The sequence below is a fragment of the Panthera tigris genome, chromosome B1 (genome assembly GCF_018350195.1).
Source record: "Panthera tigris isolate Pti1 chromosome B1, P.tigris_Pti1_mat1.1, whole genome shotgun sequence".
Lineage (NCBI taxonomy): Eukaryota > Metazoa > Chordata > Mammalia > Carnivora > Felidae > Panthera > Panthera tigris.
In genome coordinates, this window is record NC_056663.1 from 32,408,195 (window position 1) to 32,426,797 (window position 18,603).

General features: G+C 40.6%; 1 protein-coding gene across 5 annotated transcripts in view; it reads right to left on the reverse strand.

The window, feature by feature from the left end:
• Nucleotides 1-1,424: 1,424 nt before the first annotated feature.
• The window catches only part of CDCA2 (cell division cycle associated 2), a 48,974-nt gene continuing 31,795 nt past the window's right edge, over nt 1,425-18,603 (reverse strand). For all 5 annotated transcript variants that reach the window (XM_042983197.1, XM_042983198.1, XM_042983199.1 and 2 more), the window contains 5 exons: nt 17,537-17,615; nt 16,142-16,230; nt 15,094-15,231; nt 4,605-4,776; nt 1,425-2,777 (listed from right to left, as the gene is read on the reverse strand). In XM_042983197.1, coding sequence (XP_042839131.1) covers nt 1,579-2,777; nt 4,605-4,776; nt 15,094-15,231; nt 16,142-16,230; nt 17,537-17,615 — 1,677 coding nt within the window. In that variant the 3' untranslated portion in view covers nt 1,425-1,578. The remainder of the gene's footprint in view (nt 2,778-4,604; nt 4,777-15,093; nt 15,232-16,141; nt 16,231-17,536; nt 17,616-18,603) is intronic.

An 18,603-nucleotide genomic window follows, 5' to 3' on the forward strand; every position in this document is an offset into this window, starting at 1 on the left:
CAAGACCGAAAAGCTTCATAAGTAGTAAGTAGATTTTTTGTTTTTGTTTTCGTATTTTTTGGTTTGTTTTCACTGGTAGAGATTTGCCAACCATACCGAACTGTAATGGGGGGGGGGGGGGAAGGGGGAAAAGTCCATAAATAATTTATGTGTAAAGATAAAAGAATTTTTTAAACAATCCACCCTTTAGCAGAAGAAATTGGGGATCACTTTGAGTGTTAATGTAAAATACATTTAGTCTTTAGCAGCAGGAGTTCCAGACCTATTGGTGCCAAGAAGGTAACAAATAGTCTGTATCTAAGGCAGGGGAAATGGGCACTCAGCGGGAGCTTTCTTCCCTGTTGTGTTATTTATAGAGCGCTCTATTTGTTAACATGTTTCTGCTATCATGGAGAGGGAGAGTTTAATGATTTAGAGGATTTCAAAGACAATTGTTTTAACGATACAATGATTTATGCGCACTCCCAAAGTCCAGATATATAGCAATTTAGATTTTCAAACTGCTGTCATCAAAACAGCGGAGGATACTGCTGAAATGTAACTGGAGAATCCGAGACCAGGGATGGTACTCGACATCGTGAAATGCAGAAAACTGCTGGCAAAACACCACGTTAAAAAAGAAATCAGCCACCTCCCACCATGCTTCATGTTAGTAAACAAATTTTCCAAGGCCCTTTCGTAGGAAATTTCTAGATTAAAAAAAAAAAAAAATTTTTTTTTTTTAATGGAGAAGCATGAATTAAATACCAAATTACTAATTTGGGATTTCTTGGAATAAATCCTAAATGTGACTAATTGGAATGATCTGGAGGATGATTTAACTACACTGCTCTGTTTTCCCCCAAAACCAATCCTGCACCTCCCGCCCCACAGGGCATATAAGAATCTTGTTTGAAAGACAAAATATTTTCACCTTAGTTATTTATAGACTATATATACTCAGTTTATAATGTTTGACTTGTAATATTCTGGTTACTAAATGAATTTTCCAATTTTGATTTTAACCTATTAATATAAAAATATTCATTTGAGATAGATGAAGCAAGTCATTAAAGCTACTTAATTTTAAACCAACAAAAAAGTCTTATGATTTCCATCTTCCCTAATGGATAAAGATTTTTAACCAGCTTTTTCCGCAACATTTTAAAAACACATCTTTCTCATTTCCTGGCAGTTTTTAACCTTGTATCACCCTTCAATTTTCATAAAATTCCATTTATCCTATCAATCTGTTTTTTCAGGTCTTCTCATCTAGACACAATGAGTCAATTTCAAGAGACAAATTTTGTTTCCCAACAGACTCCAAAGCTTCAGTCAACACGTACTAGCGAGAAACCTTCAGCAAACATGTGCTATTTGGGGAGAGAAGAACAGATTTAAGAGAATGTTTTCTTTTTGAATGAAGAAATCCCACTTACTTCTACTTACAGAGAGGTTCAAGTCAAATGATTTTATTTGAAATTTTGAACAGGGGAGGAGAGGCGGGGTGAAAGAAATGTTCTGAGCATGGGGTGGCTGGGGGGGGGGTTTACCTTCTCTGCGGCCCCGAACGTTCTTCAGGAAATGCCAGTTACCGCTTTAGTTCCCGGCGTGCCCGACTCCTTGGACGTCCCTTAGAGAGCTCTCTCCGCTCTGGGGGAGAGAGCTTCTTCTCTTGCAGCATTTTGCCAGAATGGGACCTTTCACGTTCACGGGTGCGGACGTCCACAAGCTCTTCCTCCTCCTCCCAGGTAAACTGGCCGCACTGGCGGCCAAGCCCTCCCTGTCTTTACCCGACACGGGGGGTGCCGTGCTCGGGGTGTGTCCAGAAGACCTGGGGTCTTTACAGAGGGCCACGCTTTCAAGGCCTCTGCTGTCCACTGTGCATATTGTTCTCCTTTTCATTCTTTGGGAAGTGCAGGAAGCGGAAGGAAATGGAAGTGAGATCCAGACGAGCCCTTCCTCTTCCAGATCCTTCTGCAGCCTGGTGCTCCGTCTTACTTTTGTTTCCCTACTTGTTCTCTGAAAGGTCTGCTCTATGGAGTCGGATAAATCTTTATAGAGTTCAGAATTGTCTAAACCAATTTCTACAGGGCTGCTCACCAGGTAGGGAGGTTTGGGATTTCCGTTTTTTTCCGAATTGAAACTCTGGCCGCCAGAGTAACACATAGAGCGTCTTCTATGCTTCTTTCCTCCCCCGTTCGTACCAGTGCTTTCACTCTCTGCGCAGCTGCTTCCCGAACCCTCACTCGGATTTGTACTTTCTTTCATATTGTCAAGGAAGACGTCTTTTTGTAAGCCAGACATTACACGTGTGGTCGGCGGTTTCCCTTCTGGAGCTATAACAGAGTCATCCTGCTTTTCATACTTTATGTTCACATCTTCTGAAATTTTAAAGATCTGAAAAAGGTTTTCCACATTTTGGCCAGCGGCAGCCAATTCCCGGGACGGCAGGATAATACTGGATCCCGCATCATCGGATGCCGGGACCTTTGCGGTCACAGAATCACAGGAAACACGACTGCTCTCATTCTCAGAGCCAGCTTTCAGGTCATTTTCACTTTCTGACTTAATTTCCGCTCTTGGAAGAGTTTTATGTTTACTAGCTTCTACGGTATTTATATCTAAATCTTGCTCTAAAGTAGCGTTAATAAATGGCGAGGAACGTTTGGTGTGAGAGCTGCCGAGTGCAGACAGATCGTACTTATTAAAACCTTGACTCATCTGCAAATCCGGCTTCTGAGGCTTCCTTTGAGGAAGCTTTGCTTCTTGAAGTTCACCACTGGAGTCGAAATCATCTAGGGGCATGGAAATAAGTTTACATCTCAGGAAAAAGTAACAGTGGAAATAAATGTTGACAAATCAAACAGGTGCCATACCGTATTCTGTGTTTTAAGCTTTCAAAACTAGCAAGACCTACAAATGCGACACTGTACCTGCCCCCATCTGGCATCAAGCTCTTTCTCTTTCAGTTCTTCCCCAAGCCACAGGTTAAGAAAATATGTATTTAATACGTGAGTGAATAAAGTACATGACCTCAGACCATGAAAATGAGAAGTGTATCTCAAATCGCTTCCTCTATTCTAATGTGCTTTCCACACTACAAGGTCAATTAGCATGAGGCAGCCATGTTTCCCATTGCCCGAAAAATGAATTACTGAAAACGGGCACCACCATGCTTCTGAAACTTTTCTAGTAATGTTTCCCTTGAAAGAGAGGGAAAAGAAAACTTGGAATTTGGGGAGCGTTGAGGACTTAGCTAGAAGGGTACTTTTAAAGACACTCAGGTCTTATGCCCTGTGTTAAAAAATTAATAAAAACTGCACCGTACTCTCAAATAGAGCTATGTTTGTTACAGTATTCTGCCTTCCACCTCAGTGCGACTAAAAGTCATCCTCCAGGAACATATCCCAAGTGGAGGGGGTCCTGCATTTTTGGCGCATTGGGTTACACATCACACAGGTGGAAAAAACATCATCAAGGTTTTAAAGCTATGGAACACAACCGAAATAAATTCAGGCTTTCGGTGTTCTAAATTTCAGTACTATTGGATGCCATCTCTCTTGTTATCTCAGGGAGTAAGGGTTTTAATTGGCCAGCCAAATGAATGTTAAAAAATGTTTTAAACGAAACTCAAAACCGTTCGTATCTATAAAACGTCAGCCGAGCCAAAAAGCTAAAAGTATTTCAATTTGAAAAGGTATGTATCCAGGACATGGGTACTCAACATCAGGTCACAGAAGCTAGAGATTATCGTAGGGTCCACTCGGTAGCAACCAAATCATGTCAGTTGGGCTCTTTCTACAACTTTAAGAGTTGAGGTTGATGTATTTTTTCATGAAACTGACAGACTGGAGAAGAAAGGCGGGGGAGGGAGGAAGAGAGAGAAAGGGGCAGGGAAAAAGGGACAGGGAGGGAGGGAAGATTTGCTTTAAACCCTTTCAACACATGATACCACTGGTTATAGACAAAAAAAAAAAAAAAACATGCTTCAGGTATTTTTAAAAAGAAATGATCTGATAAGATTCTAGACAGAAAACCTATACTAACAGTCATTATTTAAACATCTTTGGGAAAACTCCTGTCAGGAACTGGAGATACAATGAAAATAAGACTTAGTTTTCCGTCTCAAGGAGACCGCAATTTGCAGGAGCGGGAGGCAGACAGAACATTATACGCTAGATGGTAAAGGTGTAATGCGAACAAAGAGCTTTCCTGGAAAAGCAGCCAGCACGGCTAAATCTTAAAGGATGAGCAGCATCAGGCCAGATTAAAAAGAGGTAGGGTTGCCAACCCCTGACCCAGGATGTACCACATCAAGGAGCTGGGGCTGGAGGTAGCTGTGTCCGTTTAACTTCTGTGCTTTCCTGAAGTTCCGAAGTAGGCAGAAGCCAACAGTCTTAGGGTGGCATATACCTTATTCATCCTTGAAGCTATTATAAATCCTACAGGTACGCTGCAAATGGAATGCAGGCTACACATATCTGATGACTGACAAAGACAGCGATTTTTAAAATCGCTGGGAAAGTTGCTATTTTTACTTGTATGCTCTTTACACAGTGAACGGGAAAAGGGGGACAAGGTGGTGGAGAGGATAAAACCTAAACAGGAAAAGAACAAGATACCTGAACGCATCGTTCCGGCACCTGGGGCGGAAGGCGTCATCTCCGAGACCTCAGGCAGCTCAGGAATAGGGCTTAGGAGCGGCTTCTTGGAAGCGATGTCTCTTTCCCCATATAAAGACTTTTGAATACTTTTCTTTCCCTTTGTTTTCTTCTTTCTGCAACTTTTTAAAGCCTGTGAAGATGTATTAAGACGCAGTAATTGAGAAAGATGTCACGCCGTATACAATTTTGAGCCTTTAATTTGTACAGAAAAACTTGAGACCAGTTATTCCGTTGAAAATTTTAGAAATCTGAGTCAGGCATGGAGGGCTCGGTAGCTTACACAAAGTCAAATAAAATATAAAGAACTCAATTTACAGACTATATGATAACTAACGGTCTACGTTTCCATAAAACATTTGCCCAAGTAAGTTCTGGATTAGATGCTCTAGAGTTGACAGACTTAAGACAGGAGATAGGTGTAGCTAGGCTATCGTTAGGATGACTCAGGATTAGCCTAGAATGACTTATCTACTAGAACCTATGAGGGGCTGTTTTCTGCTCACACGTTTAGATGAAGAAACAATAGTTATGTACATAAAGGTTACGTAAAAGTGACAGATAACACAAAGCTGGCTGAGCTGCTTCAAACATTAATAATCAAGATTAAAATGAATAGGTCAAGGGGTGCCTGGGTGGCTCCATCGGTTTAAAGTCCTACTCTTGGTTTTGGCTCAGGTCACGAACTCACACTTCATGAGTTCGAGCCCCATGTTAGACTCTGCACTGACAGTGTGGAGCCTGCTTGGGATTCTGTCTCCTCCTCTCTCTGCCCCTCCCTGACTTCCTATCTCTCTCAAAATAAATAATAAAAAAAACATTAAAAAATGAATAGGTCAAAAATAAGATGGGGTTTAACAAGCATAAGTAGAAGAGGGACAAAGGAATGGTAATAACTGGTGGAAAACACGTGGGTTTCTATACAAATTAAAACTGTCCTAATAATATCCGGAATGTAGTACTGAATTCAATTTTGACTGCCATATTAGCAAGTGAGAATTAATGTTCTCTGTTAAAAAAAAAAAAAAAGCTTCACATGGAGAAGACCTCAGGGAAACTCAAACACTGTGTTGAAATAATAGATTATTATGAGCAAACAGAAATACACTCAATGCGATCATATTGGAGAGAACCAGACTTTAGGTTAACATAAGGAATGTGTTTTTAGCCATTAAAGCTTCCAGAAAATGGAATCCATTGAAACATTTATTGAGAAACCACTCTGTGCAGGTAGTGACTTGCTAGGTAGAAGATACAAAAACAGGATGTGGTCTTTAGGGGGCTCACCATCGAACAGCAAGTAACTATTATTGATACATATACACGATGTCAGACTCTATATGGACTGAGATGGGTCCCTGGCCTCCAAAAGGCTTAACACTGCTCCACAAAGCAGGCAAGGAGGCCCTTGTATGCAATGAGTAGGAGCCTGAAAACAATGAAGGCTAACTGCACAGTGACTCAGGGAGTGACAACATTCGATTTTACATTTAAAGAAAGATCATTTGGGTGAAAATATAGAAACTAATGATGTGATGGATGATATTCAAGAGTACAAAAATGGCACAGAACTGCATGTTCCTTGAGAGATCTATAGATATCCTGTAAAAACAAAACAAAATAAAACATTCCATGGAAAAATAATTTTAGAACTGTACAAGATAAATGTTCCTCTTGGTGATTTGCAATATATATTTACCATTAAATTCTCTGAGAAGCCCCTCAGTATAAATAATCTCTATACACATTAGGAAAATACCGGGTTAACTATTTTTCCACGAAAAATTTATTTCTATGGAACATCTGTTGACATTCCATGGGACAGTTGGGGAAATGAAAGCTTGGTCAGTGGATGCGGAAACCAGGAGAAAAATCTCGGGCTCCACAGAGGAACTGCAAAAGAGAGCAGATGGCCTTCGGTGCCGGATGCCTGACGTTGCCACCTACCTGCCCTATGATCTTAGGCAAGTCACCCCACCTCTCTGTACCTCATTCTCCTCTGCAAAACGGGAGCCACAGAAAGCTGTGGTGAGCGCTGAGTTAACATAAATGAAATGGTTAAAATAAGGCTTGATCCATACACAGAAAAGAGCTATGTGTCAGCCATTCTTGGTCTTTTAAATTCCTTCCTGATATGAAGAGAATTGACACGGGGGAAAATATTTTTAGTATCAAATTATGCTTGGTATTACAGTGTGACAGACACAGACCCTACACAGTCAGTGAATACGCTGCAGTCAATGTCACCTGGTTATGACCTCTAGAACAGTTTCTGATTCATAGGTACAAAAAATACCCTGTTGGCAGGATTTGGGCCATCTCTGTCTACATAAAACGTCTTCAGTCCCTGCAACGCTGCCTGACACGTAACGACTTCCCAACAAACAGGTATGAACAAATGGATGAATAAATGTAGAATGAAAAGGTATAGGTAAACTTCGTAAAATTTGCTACACGTGATGATAGCTTTCTCATGGTCACGGGCCAAGAGAGGTGCAGCGCCCAAAGACGGGACTAAAGGCTAAAGCACCTGTGCTCTGTCGGGGACACACGTCTAGCACTGCCTAGCTTACCTGCAGAGGCTGGAACCGTAACAAAATTCAATTTTACTCCAATACAAAAGCCTTGCTTATACGGTAACAGCGAAGTCACCTGTGGCTGGAATTTTAGGGAAGACATTAATGTGCAAACAGGATGGTTTATGACCTGAAGCAGAAAAAGGACAACTGAAGGTATAGACCCCCAAAGTGACTTCGTTTACTTTAGAATCACCAGTATTTCGTCTCAGATAGTAAAGGAGGTCTCGACACGGAAGCAGAAACTTACTATTTGCACAGGTACTTAAGTTGCTTCCTGTGAGTAGCTTTAAAATTATTTAAAAATAATTCATGGGCTACGACCCAGCAATAGCACTACTAGGAATTTATCCAAAGAATGCAAAAATGCTGATTCACAGGGGCAGACGCATCCCCACGTTTACAGCAGCGCTATCGACAACAGCCAAAGTATGGAAAGAGTCCAAATGTCCACTCACTGATGAACGGGTTAAGATGTGGTATATAGGGGTGTCTGGGTGGCTCAGTTCAGTTGAGCATCAGACTTTGGCCCAGGTCATGATCTAGCAGTTTGTGAGTTTGAGCCCCGCGTAGGGCTCTGTGCTGACAGCTTGGAGCCTGGAGCCTGCCTGAGATTCTGTCTCCCTCTCTCTCTGCCCCTCCCCGCTCGCGCTCTGTCTCCTTCAAAGCTAAACATTATTTGGAAAAAAAGATGTGGTATGTACATATATATAATGGAGTGCTACTTGGCAATGAAAAAAAAGGAAATCTTGCCATTTCCAACAACGTAGATGGAACTGGAGGGTATTATGCTAAGTGAAATAAGTCAGTCAGAGAAAGAAACACATGTTTCCAGTCATATGTGGAAATTGAGAAACTTAACAAAAGACCATGGGAGAAGAGAAAGAAAAAAAATAGTTACAAACTGAGAGAGAGGCAAACCATAAGAGACTCTTAAATACAGAGAACAAATCGAGGGATAATGGGGTAGGGGGTTGGGGGTATGGGGAAAATGGGTGATGGGCATTGAGGAAGGCATGTGTTAGGAGGAGCACTGGGTATTGTAGGTGATGAATCACAGGAATCTACTCCCAAAGCCAAGAGCACACTGTATACACTGTATGTTAGCTAACTTGACAATAAATGATATAAAAATGAATACATAAAAATTAAAAAATAACAATAATTCATGGGGCACCTGGGTGGCTCAGTCGGTTAAGCATCCAACTCTTGATTTCAGCTCAAGTCATGATCCCATGGTTTGTGAGTTCGAGCCCCGCATTGGGCTCTGCACCAACAGCACACAGCCTGTTTTAGATATTCTCTCTCTCTCTCTCTCTCTCTCTCTCTCCCAAAAATAAACATTTAAAAAGTATATATAGGGTGCCCGAGTAGTAGCTCAGTCAGTTAAACGTCTGACTCTTGGTTTCCATTCAGGTCACGATCTCACGGTTTCGTGGGTTCGGGCTCCACACTGGGCTCTGCAATGACAGTGCTGTGAAGCCTGCTTGGGATTCTCTTTCTCCCCCCACCCTCTCTGCCCCTCCACCAGTGGCGCTGTCTCTGTCTTTCTCTTCAAAACAAATAAATTAACTTAAAACAATTTTTTTAAATCAAAAGTATACAGAATTCACGTACACGGCAACAAATCAAATTGTACAGGAAAGCTTATGATGAGAAGCACACACTTCCTTATCCCTGTTGTTTACTTATTGGTTCCATTTTTGGTTCTTACAGCTAGCTCCATCTTTCTAAATAAGAGGCTCCTGCTGTTTTTAACTTCCTATAATGGAAAATTTCAAACACACAACAGGTAGAGAGAACAGTATATTGAACCCCATGTACCCATCATCTAGCTTCAACAATTACTAACAGAAATCAGGATTCATTTATACTCCCCTTCCCTCAGATCCTTTTAAAGCAAATCCCACACATTACCTCATTTCATCTGAAAATCCTATAGTATCTGTAAGAGATAAGAGCTCCCTTTTTTTTCCCATAATAAAGTGAAGTCTTTGATTACCTAGCATTGTATTTTATTGTTGACATTTTCCTTTTACAATGCAATTTTACCACACCCCAACTTTTTAAGACATAACTGACACAAAACATGTAAGTTTAAGGTATACTATGTAATGACGATGTATGTATATATCGCAAAAGGATTACCTTTTTTTTTAATAACAACTACCATTTGGCAATAAAGGGCTCATACACACAACCTGGACAAATCTCCAGAGAATTGTGCTGAGTGAAAAAACAAAGCCAGTCCCAAGAAGTTACATAGAGTGTGATTACATTTACATAACATTACCAAACTGACAAACTTACAGACATGGAGAACAGATTAGCAATTGCCAGTCAAGATGGGGGAAGTAGACAGAACTACAAAATGGCAAGAAGAGATCCCTGTAGCGATGGAAATCCTCTGTATCTTGACTGGGTTGATATTTTCCTACGTGACACTGCACAAGTTATACATGTTGTCATTGGGGAAAACTGGGCAGAAGGTACTTGGGAGATCTCCGTAATTCTTGTGACAACAGTATAAATATCTAAAATGATCTCAAAATAAACAGCTGAAACACAAAGAACAAAGACAACAAGTTTCCCTAATATTTCATTTCCTCGGAGATCAAATTTCTCTAATTGGCCCATAAATGTCTTCTTACAACTGTTCAAATCAGGATCCCAAAAAGGTCTTCACACATTTGCTTTGTTGACAGATCTCTTTTACTCTATGGTTCTTTCTTTCTTCCCTTGCCATTTATTTGATGAATAAGCTGAGGCATCGGTCCGGTAGACTTGGCCAAACTCTGGATTTGGTTGACTACAATCACGGTGTCTTGAGTTTCCTCTACCTCCTATACTTCCTAAAAAATTGGTCATTAGATAGATCTAGGCTTGATTAGATTCAGCTTTGTTTTTTTGTTTTGTTTTGTTTTTTGAAAAGAGCATCTCATGGATACTTCTAGACTTCCTCATTGCACTGGAAGGCCCATATTCTCTCCCCTGTGACACTGTGATTGACCAGTGGGCTCAGGTATTCAGTCCAATGCACCCATTATGCCCCTCCATCAGCCTTCCATCTAATGATTAACAACTTTCACGAATGTGTTTTTATCTAATGGTAGAAATTCTCCTATAAATAACTTTACCTCATCAACTATTTGTTCACCTGAACTTATTTTCCAGTTTTCACAAAAAGGAGTGGGTGTCCTAGACAGCTTCCAAGGTGACTTTTGAGATTTTTTTAACTATTATGAAGCGTTTTTTTTCAGATTTGAAGTCTGTGTTTCAATCCACCGCAATTTTTGTCTGATAGTCACATTGTCCCACTTTTGGTCAGTGGAGCCCCTTTGAGACAGTCTGATGTCCTTTCTCGTGGCCCCAGTGGTTTAAGCTTCCTTCGTTGGACACTGGTACAGACCCAGGCTCATTTCCTACAAGTGCTGTTTAGAAATCTGAAAGCAGCCATTTCACTGATCAATTTTAGCTGAAAATGGTATTAAGGAATGCCAATCTAGGGGGACACCTGGGTGGCTCAGTCGGTTAAGTGTCTGACTTCAGCTCAGGTCATGATCTCACGGTCCGTGAGTTCAAGCCCCGCGTCGGGCTCTGTGCTGACAGCTCAGAGCCTGGAACCTGCTTCAGATTCCGTGTCTCCCTCTCTCTCTGCCCTCCACCTCTCCCCCGCCCCCCACCAGCTCCCACCCTGTCTCTGTCTCTCACAAATGAATAAACATGAAGAAAAAAAAGGCAACCTAGGGGTGCCTGGGTGGCTCAGTGAGTTAAGCTTTCGACTGCTGATTTCAGCTCAGGTCATGATCTCAGGGTCATAGGATCAAGCCCTGAGTCCAGCTCTGGGCGGGGCATGGAGCCAGCTTAAAGATTCTCTCTCTCTCTGCCCCTTCCCCTGCTAAGAAGGAAGGAACTAAGGAAGGGAAAGAGAGAGAAAGGGAGGTTGAGACAGAGACAGAGACAGAGAAAGAGAGGAAGGAAGAGAAAAGAGATGAAAAGAAAGGGCAATCTAGGTGTCAGAGGTGCTCACTGCCAAGAAATCTTTTGAAAAGAAAAAAGACATGAGTCCAAACTGATACTTCCAATTCAAATTCTGCCTCACAAGGTTCTGAATTTGATTTTAACAGCCATAGTGCTTGCTACGGCCAGGCACTGTTCTAAGCATTTTACACGTATTAACTCATTAAACGCACACAAGAAGCCTCACAAATGATGTACCGTTCTTACCTTTATTTTAAAACCAACAGAGAAATCAAGAATCTTTCCCGCCATTCCACTGGTGGGAAGTGGTCAAGCCAGAATTTAGAACCCAGGTTGTCTGCTCCAGAACCTGCAAGGTTAACCCCTCTACTGTAATGTTAATGCCCTCGTTTCCACCTTCTCTACCCACTTTCTCACCTTCTGCTAGTAGCTACATTTGGATCATCGTCTTGCATGACAATCAAGTCCTTAAAGCTTTGCCCTTAGCTGAAAACAAATAGCATTTACGTTATCACTGTGTAAACGTTTTTCATCGCTCTGCCAAGGACAACGCTCGCATTCCTCTCCCGGGGCGCCTCCTGTAGAGGATTCCTAGCACTAGAAAACATACTTTTTTTTTTTTTTAATATAATTTATTGTCAAATTGGCTCACAATAAATAAATAAATAAATAAACAAACTTGAACACAAAAATAAATAAACAAAAGGCCAACTGAGGGGCACTTGGCTCAGTGGGTTAAGCATCTGACTCTGGCTCAGGTTATGCATGATCTCACGGTCCGTGAGTTTGAGCCCCGTGTCAGGCTGTGTGCTGACAGCTCGGAGCCTGGAGCCGGCTTCAGATCCTGTCTCTCTCTCTCTGCCCCTCCCCCATTCGTGCTCTGTTTCTCTCTCTCAAAAATAAATATTAAAAAAAAAAAACACCATACTTTTCCTTAACACTACTTTATTGCTTGAAATCACACTAACGTTTGCTTTGTACTTACTCCCAAAACGTTTATTTGAAATGGCACAGGGAAATAATTACCTTTCTTTTTGCTCCTGATACAACACACCTTCCACTTTCTCCATCATAGGTCTTTTTGCTTTTCTCTCCAGAGAACTTCTCCCTAGAGCACCCTTTCCTCTTGCTCCAACCTGGACTGGTCGCTCCTCTCTGCTGGCCGAATGACCGTGTTTAGAAACTTCTCTCGAACTGCTCTTCTGTACTATGAGAGCCATCGTGTTCTGAACTCGACCTAAATAGTCCTTTTCTCCACTCTGCCAAACCCCCTTTCTTTTGACAATGTCTCCCCTTCTCTTCTCCTGTTCTGAGATACCTATGTAGTCTCCTAGATTCGGCTTTCATGTCTCTTCTTACTTGTTTCTCTTTCGCTCTACCTTCTTGGGAAACGTTCCTTAACTTCATTGTTTAGTCTTTAGCCAACAGCTAAATTTTACATATTTAAGGATACTTCTTCCTCTGCTCCTCTTTGACAGCATCCCCTTCTTAGTTTTATGCAGATACTTGATTAAATCTGAAGTGTATGGGAACATTTCTCTTTTTTGAGGAAGTTTCCTTCCATTCCCGGAATAACATCTCTTTCTGGGGTCAGGTTTTCAGCTTTTAAATATTACGTCTTTTGTGCTCTTGTTTCTCCTCAGTTGTCTGATTTTACAGAAGAGACAGGATACATTGGCCTGAGTTTCTTCTGCTTTCCAGCTGTCTCTTTCCTGCATGGAAATTCTATTAGGAACCGGGGCGGGGTGGGGTGGGGTGGGGCAGGGCGGGGTGGGGCAGGGCAGGGCAGAATGGGGAGTGTCAATCTTAGGCTTTGCTTTAGGGCAAAAGCAGGCTGTCAAGACTGTTGGACCTTATCTAAAGGCCAGAATGAGGGCTTTCACCTGCATGATGTCCGTCAGTTCTGAGATGGGAGAACAAGGAGGGAGAAGGCGGTGAGGTGCTAACTGGTGCAGGCCGTCTCCATTACTGTTTCCCACTCTCGCCACCACTCTGTTTACGGGGCCCAGAGTCTTCTGGAATCTCTATGGGCAAGCTGGCTCCTAATGGCTCTCTGGCTCCCTCTGAGCACATTCTGGGCTGTAAATTTACCTCTTTCTTCTGTCAGTGTACCATCATCCACTGTCTTCTAGAGATTCACTGAAGGCTGTCATCTGTTGGGTAATATCCCCCCTCACTTCCTTCCTCTTCTCACTGCTATTCTTAGTCTTTTGATTCTATCAATTATTTTGATTCTGCGGGGTCCCGAGAGGGGTTGAAACAAACTTTACTGCTCAACCCTCCTTGAACTTTCTGACTATTGATTTTATGTGAAGAAGTATGCGTACATTCTTTGTAACAGTGCTTTGTAAAGAGTATGAAGAAAATCAATTTCTGATGCAATAATATAAGATGTACATGCATATTTATGAACTTAGGTTTATTTTTTTCAGCAAGGGGATCTCTCAATGGAGTGTGACCTAAAAGAGGGACTGAGCCAGGAAAACTTCCAGTTTTTTCCTGGCTTTCCTAAATGGCAGATGTTTGGGCCATGTTTAAGCCAGTTTTTGTTGAATGGAACGGGATGGAAGTTTACTGACTGTTTTGCAGGGGGAGGGTGTTGGGGGAAAATTGGCGAGTTACTTTAGTTTTCAAAAAGTGGATACTGGAGGTGCTTACAGGATGGTTTAAGAAGAGAAGTCTAGTAGGCTGCTCAACATGTTTCTAGATCAGAAAGATTTGGGAGGCACCAACCATGCTGCCTAGGACATCACCCAGAAAATATACAATTTGGAAAGGCAAAGAGTAGAACTCTAGGGAATACAAACTAAGGGTGGGTGAAAGAAAATAAACCTTCAACAGAGACTGTAAAGGCCGCTCTCAATTATGTCAAACGCTGCTGAGGCGGCAGGTTGTACCAGATTTTACTTACTAAGCTACTCAGTATCTTGGAAAAATACTTAAAGGGAAGAGGTAGAAAATGATACACCAGACTTCAGGTAATACCTGGAACTATGACTCTACCTTAGGAGCACCTGTGTGAGTCTCTCCAGCAGCAGTGTTAGATGGGAGAGGGGATAATGGATTAATCCAGAGTTGAAATGGAATGAAAAGGGGCAGAGAACTGAGGTTACCGACAAGAGCTGGTGAAACAGCTCACGCGGTTTGGGGCGAACAGGAAACACAGGAGATGACGGGATGCCTGCCTGCTGGAGGGTACACAGAGGGGCCAGAAGACCGCTGGTACCGGACGAGGGACGTGAGTAAGGGAATGAGGAGGCGGGATGCGCTGGCAGCCGGGGGTCGGGGAACGGGACATAGAACATGTACTACTGGAAGTGGGAAGGGTACTAGCAAGCTGCGGGCGGGGTGTGGCAGAGGAAGGTCCGGATCACCCAAGTGAAAGGGGTCTGGTGACTGGGTTAAGGTGCTGCACTCGCTATCCCTGATGAGACAGTGAAGTCACCTGAGCCAGCACAGGCCTTGAAGTGTCGAGAAAGACACAGAGCCAGTTTCTCAATTCTTCCTTAAACATGGGGAAGAGATTGAGCCAGCCACTGGCAGAAGCAAAGCCACACAAGCGGCAGATGGTCCACTCACCTTTGTCTAAGAAATTAGAGGAATCCTCTCAAAGGCTGAGGTTGGATCAGATTCAACGGGAAAAATCAACTTAACATTTGAGTGCCAGCGTTTTACTGGGCTAATGTACGTAACACAACGACGAAGATACAAAAACGGTCCTCGGGTAATTATAACTGAGTACATAATTGCTTATGGTCCTTTCTATTCTGTGATGATTTTAATACTCTCGGTCCAATGTTAACTGGAAAAAAATTTCTTTCCATGCTTTCCTAACCATACAACAAAGAAACGTACCACTTCTATTCTTATTATGTCTTTCAACACACACTTACTTGGTTCTTTTTAGGACGCACTCTTTCTGTGTGCTTGCTTTCCTGAGATTTCCTCCTATTAATTTTCTTTTCTTTACAGGGCTGAGCTTCTGTATGAAGTAAGTTGCAAACCTCCTCTTCTGCAAAAGTGATCAATTGCTATAAAAAAATTTAAAGTAGGGATAACCATAAAGCAGTTACATTTTGATACGTTTTCCACATTTATTTTTCCTCCCACACTACTTCTACCGTTTTATATCCCAGTTCCTCTTAATTCACAAATTCCATCAGAAGTATTTTAACCAGCTTAAACTCGCATGGGGGAGAATAGGAATTACCAATTTCTGATCTTATTAAACACAGACCCAAAGAAGCATATGCATTCTGCCCATTAAGGAAGAAAAAAAGTTTAAGATTAGTTGATTTACCTATTTACCAAATATGTATTAAGCATCTACAATTTAGCAGCTAACTGCTGTTGAGTTATGAGGGGAAAGATGCATTTAGATGATCTAAATTTGAATTCTGGCTTTATCACCCAACAGTATCAGCGAAAAGCCCTATAATGGTAATATTATATATTTATGAATTTAAATAAAAATCCAACTTTATCTAATTATATAATAAAATAGGAAAAGACACACATTCAATGGGAGTTATGCTCCTACTAGAAAGTGTTAAAACCCAGTGTTAAAAACCAAAATGAAATATTTTTGTAAAAAGGTATAATTATGCCATTTTCTGGCTCTGTTATTTACAAGCTACTCTTCTCCACTGTGTACCTCAATAAAATTCATAACACCACACAGATCCTAAAGAAACATTCCAAACAGATTACCTTCCACATAACACAAATTCTGATAGCATCTTGTTTTACCGTATTTTTCTTCTAATAAAATTAAAATCAAATCAGAAAAAGAGCCATTACCGTGGTGATATGCTACGTAGGTATTAACTGTGAATGACTGCAATCAAATCAAGATTTTACCCATAGTAATTTGACCATAAAAACAAAAAATCTATAGTAAGATTTAAAAACAAATATACTATGCCAAATACAAACACTTACACTTCTTCGGTTAGAGGCCCGTGTGATTCTACCAACTTTATGGGAGGCTGTTTTCTCGTGGTTATTTGAAGAACTAAAGGTATCAATGCCTGATGAGTAAGACACAAGCAAAATTAGGGTAGCTAAACAAAAAGTCGTAAGAGCCGTAATTTTCTGGATACACTGGGTACTCTTATGGATACCCACCTTTGCTTTTAGCATAACATAGTATCTAAGCATAAATAATTACCAAGAATAAATTTTGAGATTCAAAAACATGCTTTAAAATTTTAAGTTCCCTCAACACCCAGAAACCATCACCACTTTCCACAGAGACAGCATATTACCCTAAGATAACAGATTAAATCATATTATAGGAAATACCATATTTTCACTTGATGGCATCCATTTATCCCAAGCTACATTTTGTACAATAAAATTGCAATGAAGGGCATTAAGATGATCCTGAAAATAACTATTGTAGTTTACAAAATTCAAGTAATTTTTCATTTGACCACTTTTAATGGTGTAAATGAAAGGAAGTATAATGTGTGTTAAAGAGCACACAGTCTTTAGAATATGATAGACTATGCTTCCAAGCTTAGCTCTAAGTTCGCACTACAAGTCTTGGATTCTGCACCAATGAACCTGGTTCGTGTTGTCTAGCTAATGAGAAGCCACTAAAGGACTTTGATCAAGGGGGAGAGACACGAATAATGGTTCCCATCCTAAGTGCTTTTCCCATAACATTTGTCATCTAAGTCCCAGTTTGCCTTATCATGATCATAAAAAAGCCAGAGACCTTGAAAAGTGCATGTGTCCAAAAGGCCAAGTTAATGTTGGTGAACAGGTCTGGATACTGAAAAAAGACCCATACGATCCGGATCACTCAACAAAAGGAGCCTACTACTGATAATTAAGACTTGAGAGGGCAACTCCACTGCCTGCAGTGACTTGAAAAATGGCACTACCTATCTATGGAGGTTCAATGTGGGTGATTAAAAGGTATGAGACTTGGATGGGCAAGAGGCTTCTTATAAGCTTTTCTGTACTATTTATTTTATTTTTTTAATGTTTATTTATTTATTTTTTTGGAGAGACAGAGCACAAGCAGGGGAGGGGCAGAGAGAGAGGGAGACACAGAATCAGAAGCAGGCTCCAGGCCCTGAGCTGTCAGCACAGAGCCCAACATGGGGCTCGAACTCACAAACCGTGGGATCGTGACCTGAGCCGAAGTCAGATGCTTAACCGACTGAGCCACCCAGATGCCCCAATACTATTTGGTTTTTTAAACCAAACATGCATTATTATAATAAAAATAAAAATTTTAAAAGGGATTAAGGAGATTTAGTTTCATATTGACACATACTGAAAATGACACTTGTATGATTCTAAGATTAAAAAAAAAGTTACTACCTGAAAGAGTCTCAGAGATTGAAGACTTATTAAGAGGACTCAGAACGGCAAATGACACCTGAAGAGGTTCTATGTTTTCCTGAACAAAAAAAAACAAGAGCAGAAATCAGACATCCTTAAATTCAGTGGACGTATGTGCCCAAAAGAAAATAAGGACTTATTTTTGTAGGTGGAATTGTAATAAGCATAAAGATGAGTAACCAATAAAGGAGAAAAAGTCAAAGCAAAGATATTGGATATAAACACATATTATATAATATTTATCAATCTTTAATGAAACTAAGTTTATTAACTACAATCCAACAAATAAAAATAAAACATTAAGTGAAAGTAGCCATAATGATCCACTAACAAGTTACTCTTTGGTTTATTTAAAATCACACATCCTAACTTTAAAACAAATAGGGCATTCCATTAATAAACACAACCTAACATTTCAATATTATTCAGGGGAAATTCAGAGAAAATGGCACTATAAATGCAGACCCACATTGCTAGTATCATGGTAGCTGTTGGTTTGTCATAGAAAAAAACTTTGAAGACTTTGAAGAAACTTGTCTTTAATCATTAGTTTGGCATAGAGGTTTTTTTTGTTTTCCCCAGAAATGACCATATGGCTTTTCTTAGTTTAATATGGTGCATTACAGCTTGTTTTTCAAATATTAAACCAACTTTGCATTTCTGGGTTAAATCTCACTTGGTCATGATGTAGTATCTCTATGTATTACGTTCATGAGGATACTGGATTATAGTGTTCTTAAAAATGATTATGAAATACATATTTAAAAGGAAAAAAAAGAATGGAATGTTTACCTTTAATGAATACACATTTAATTCATGGAGTTGTAACTAGTGTTTTTAAATAGTTGTTCTTAAAAATTCTGAAAACTGAAAAAATCAAAAATAAAAAGATAATGTCTGACTACGGTGTCAGGTTAATGCTGACATTAATGAACTGGGAATTACTCCCACCTCAATTTGTTTGAAAAGAGTCTGCAAAATGAGGTCTTCCTTAAGTGTCTGGTAGAATTCAGTAGCAAAATCATCTGGACACACAGTTTTCTACG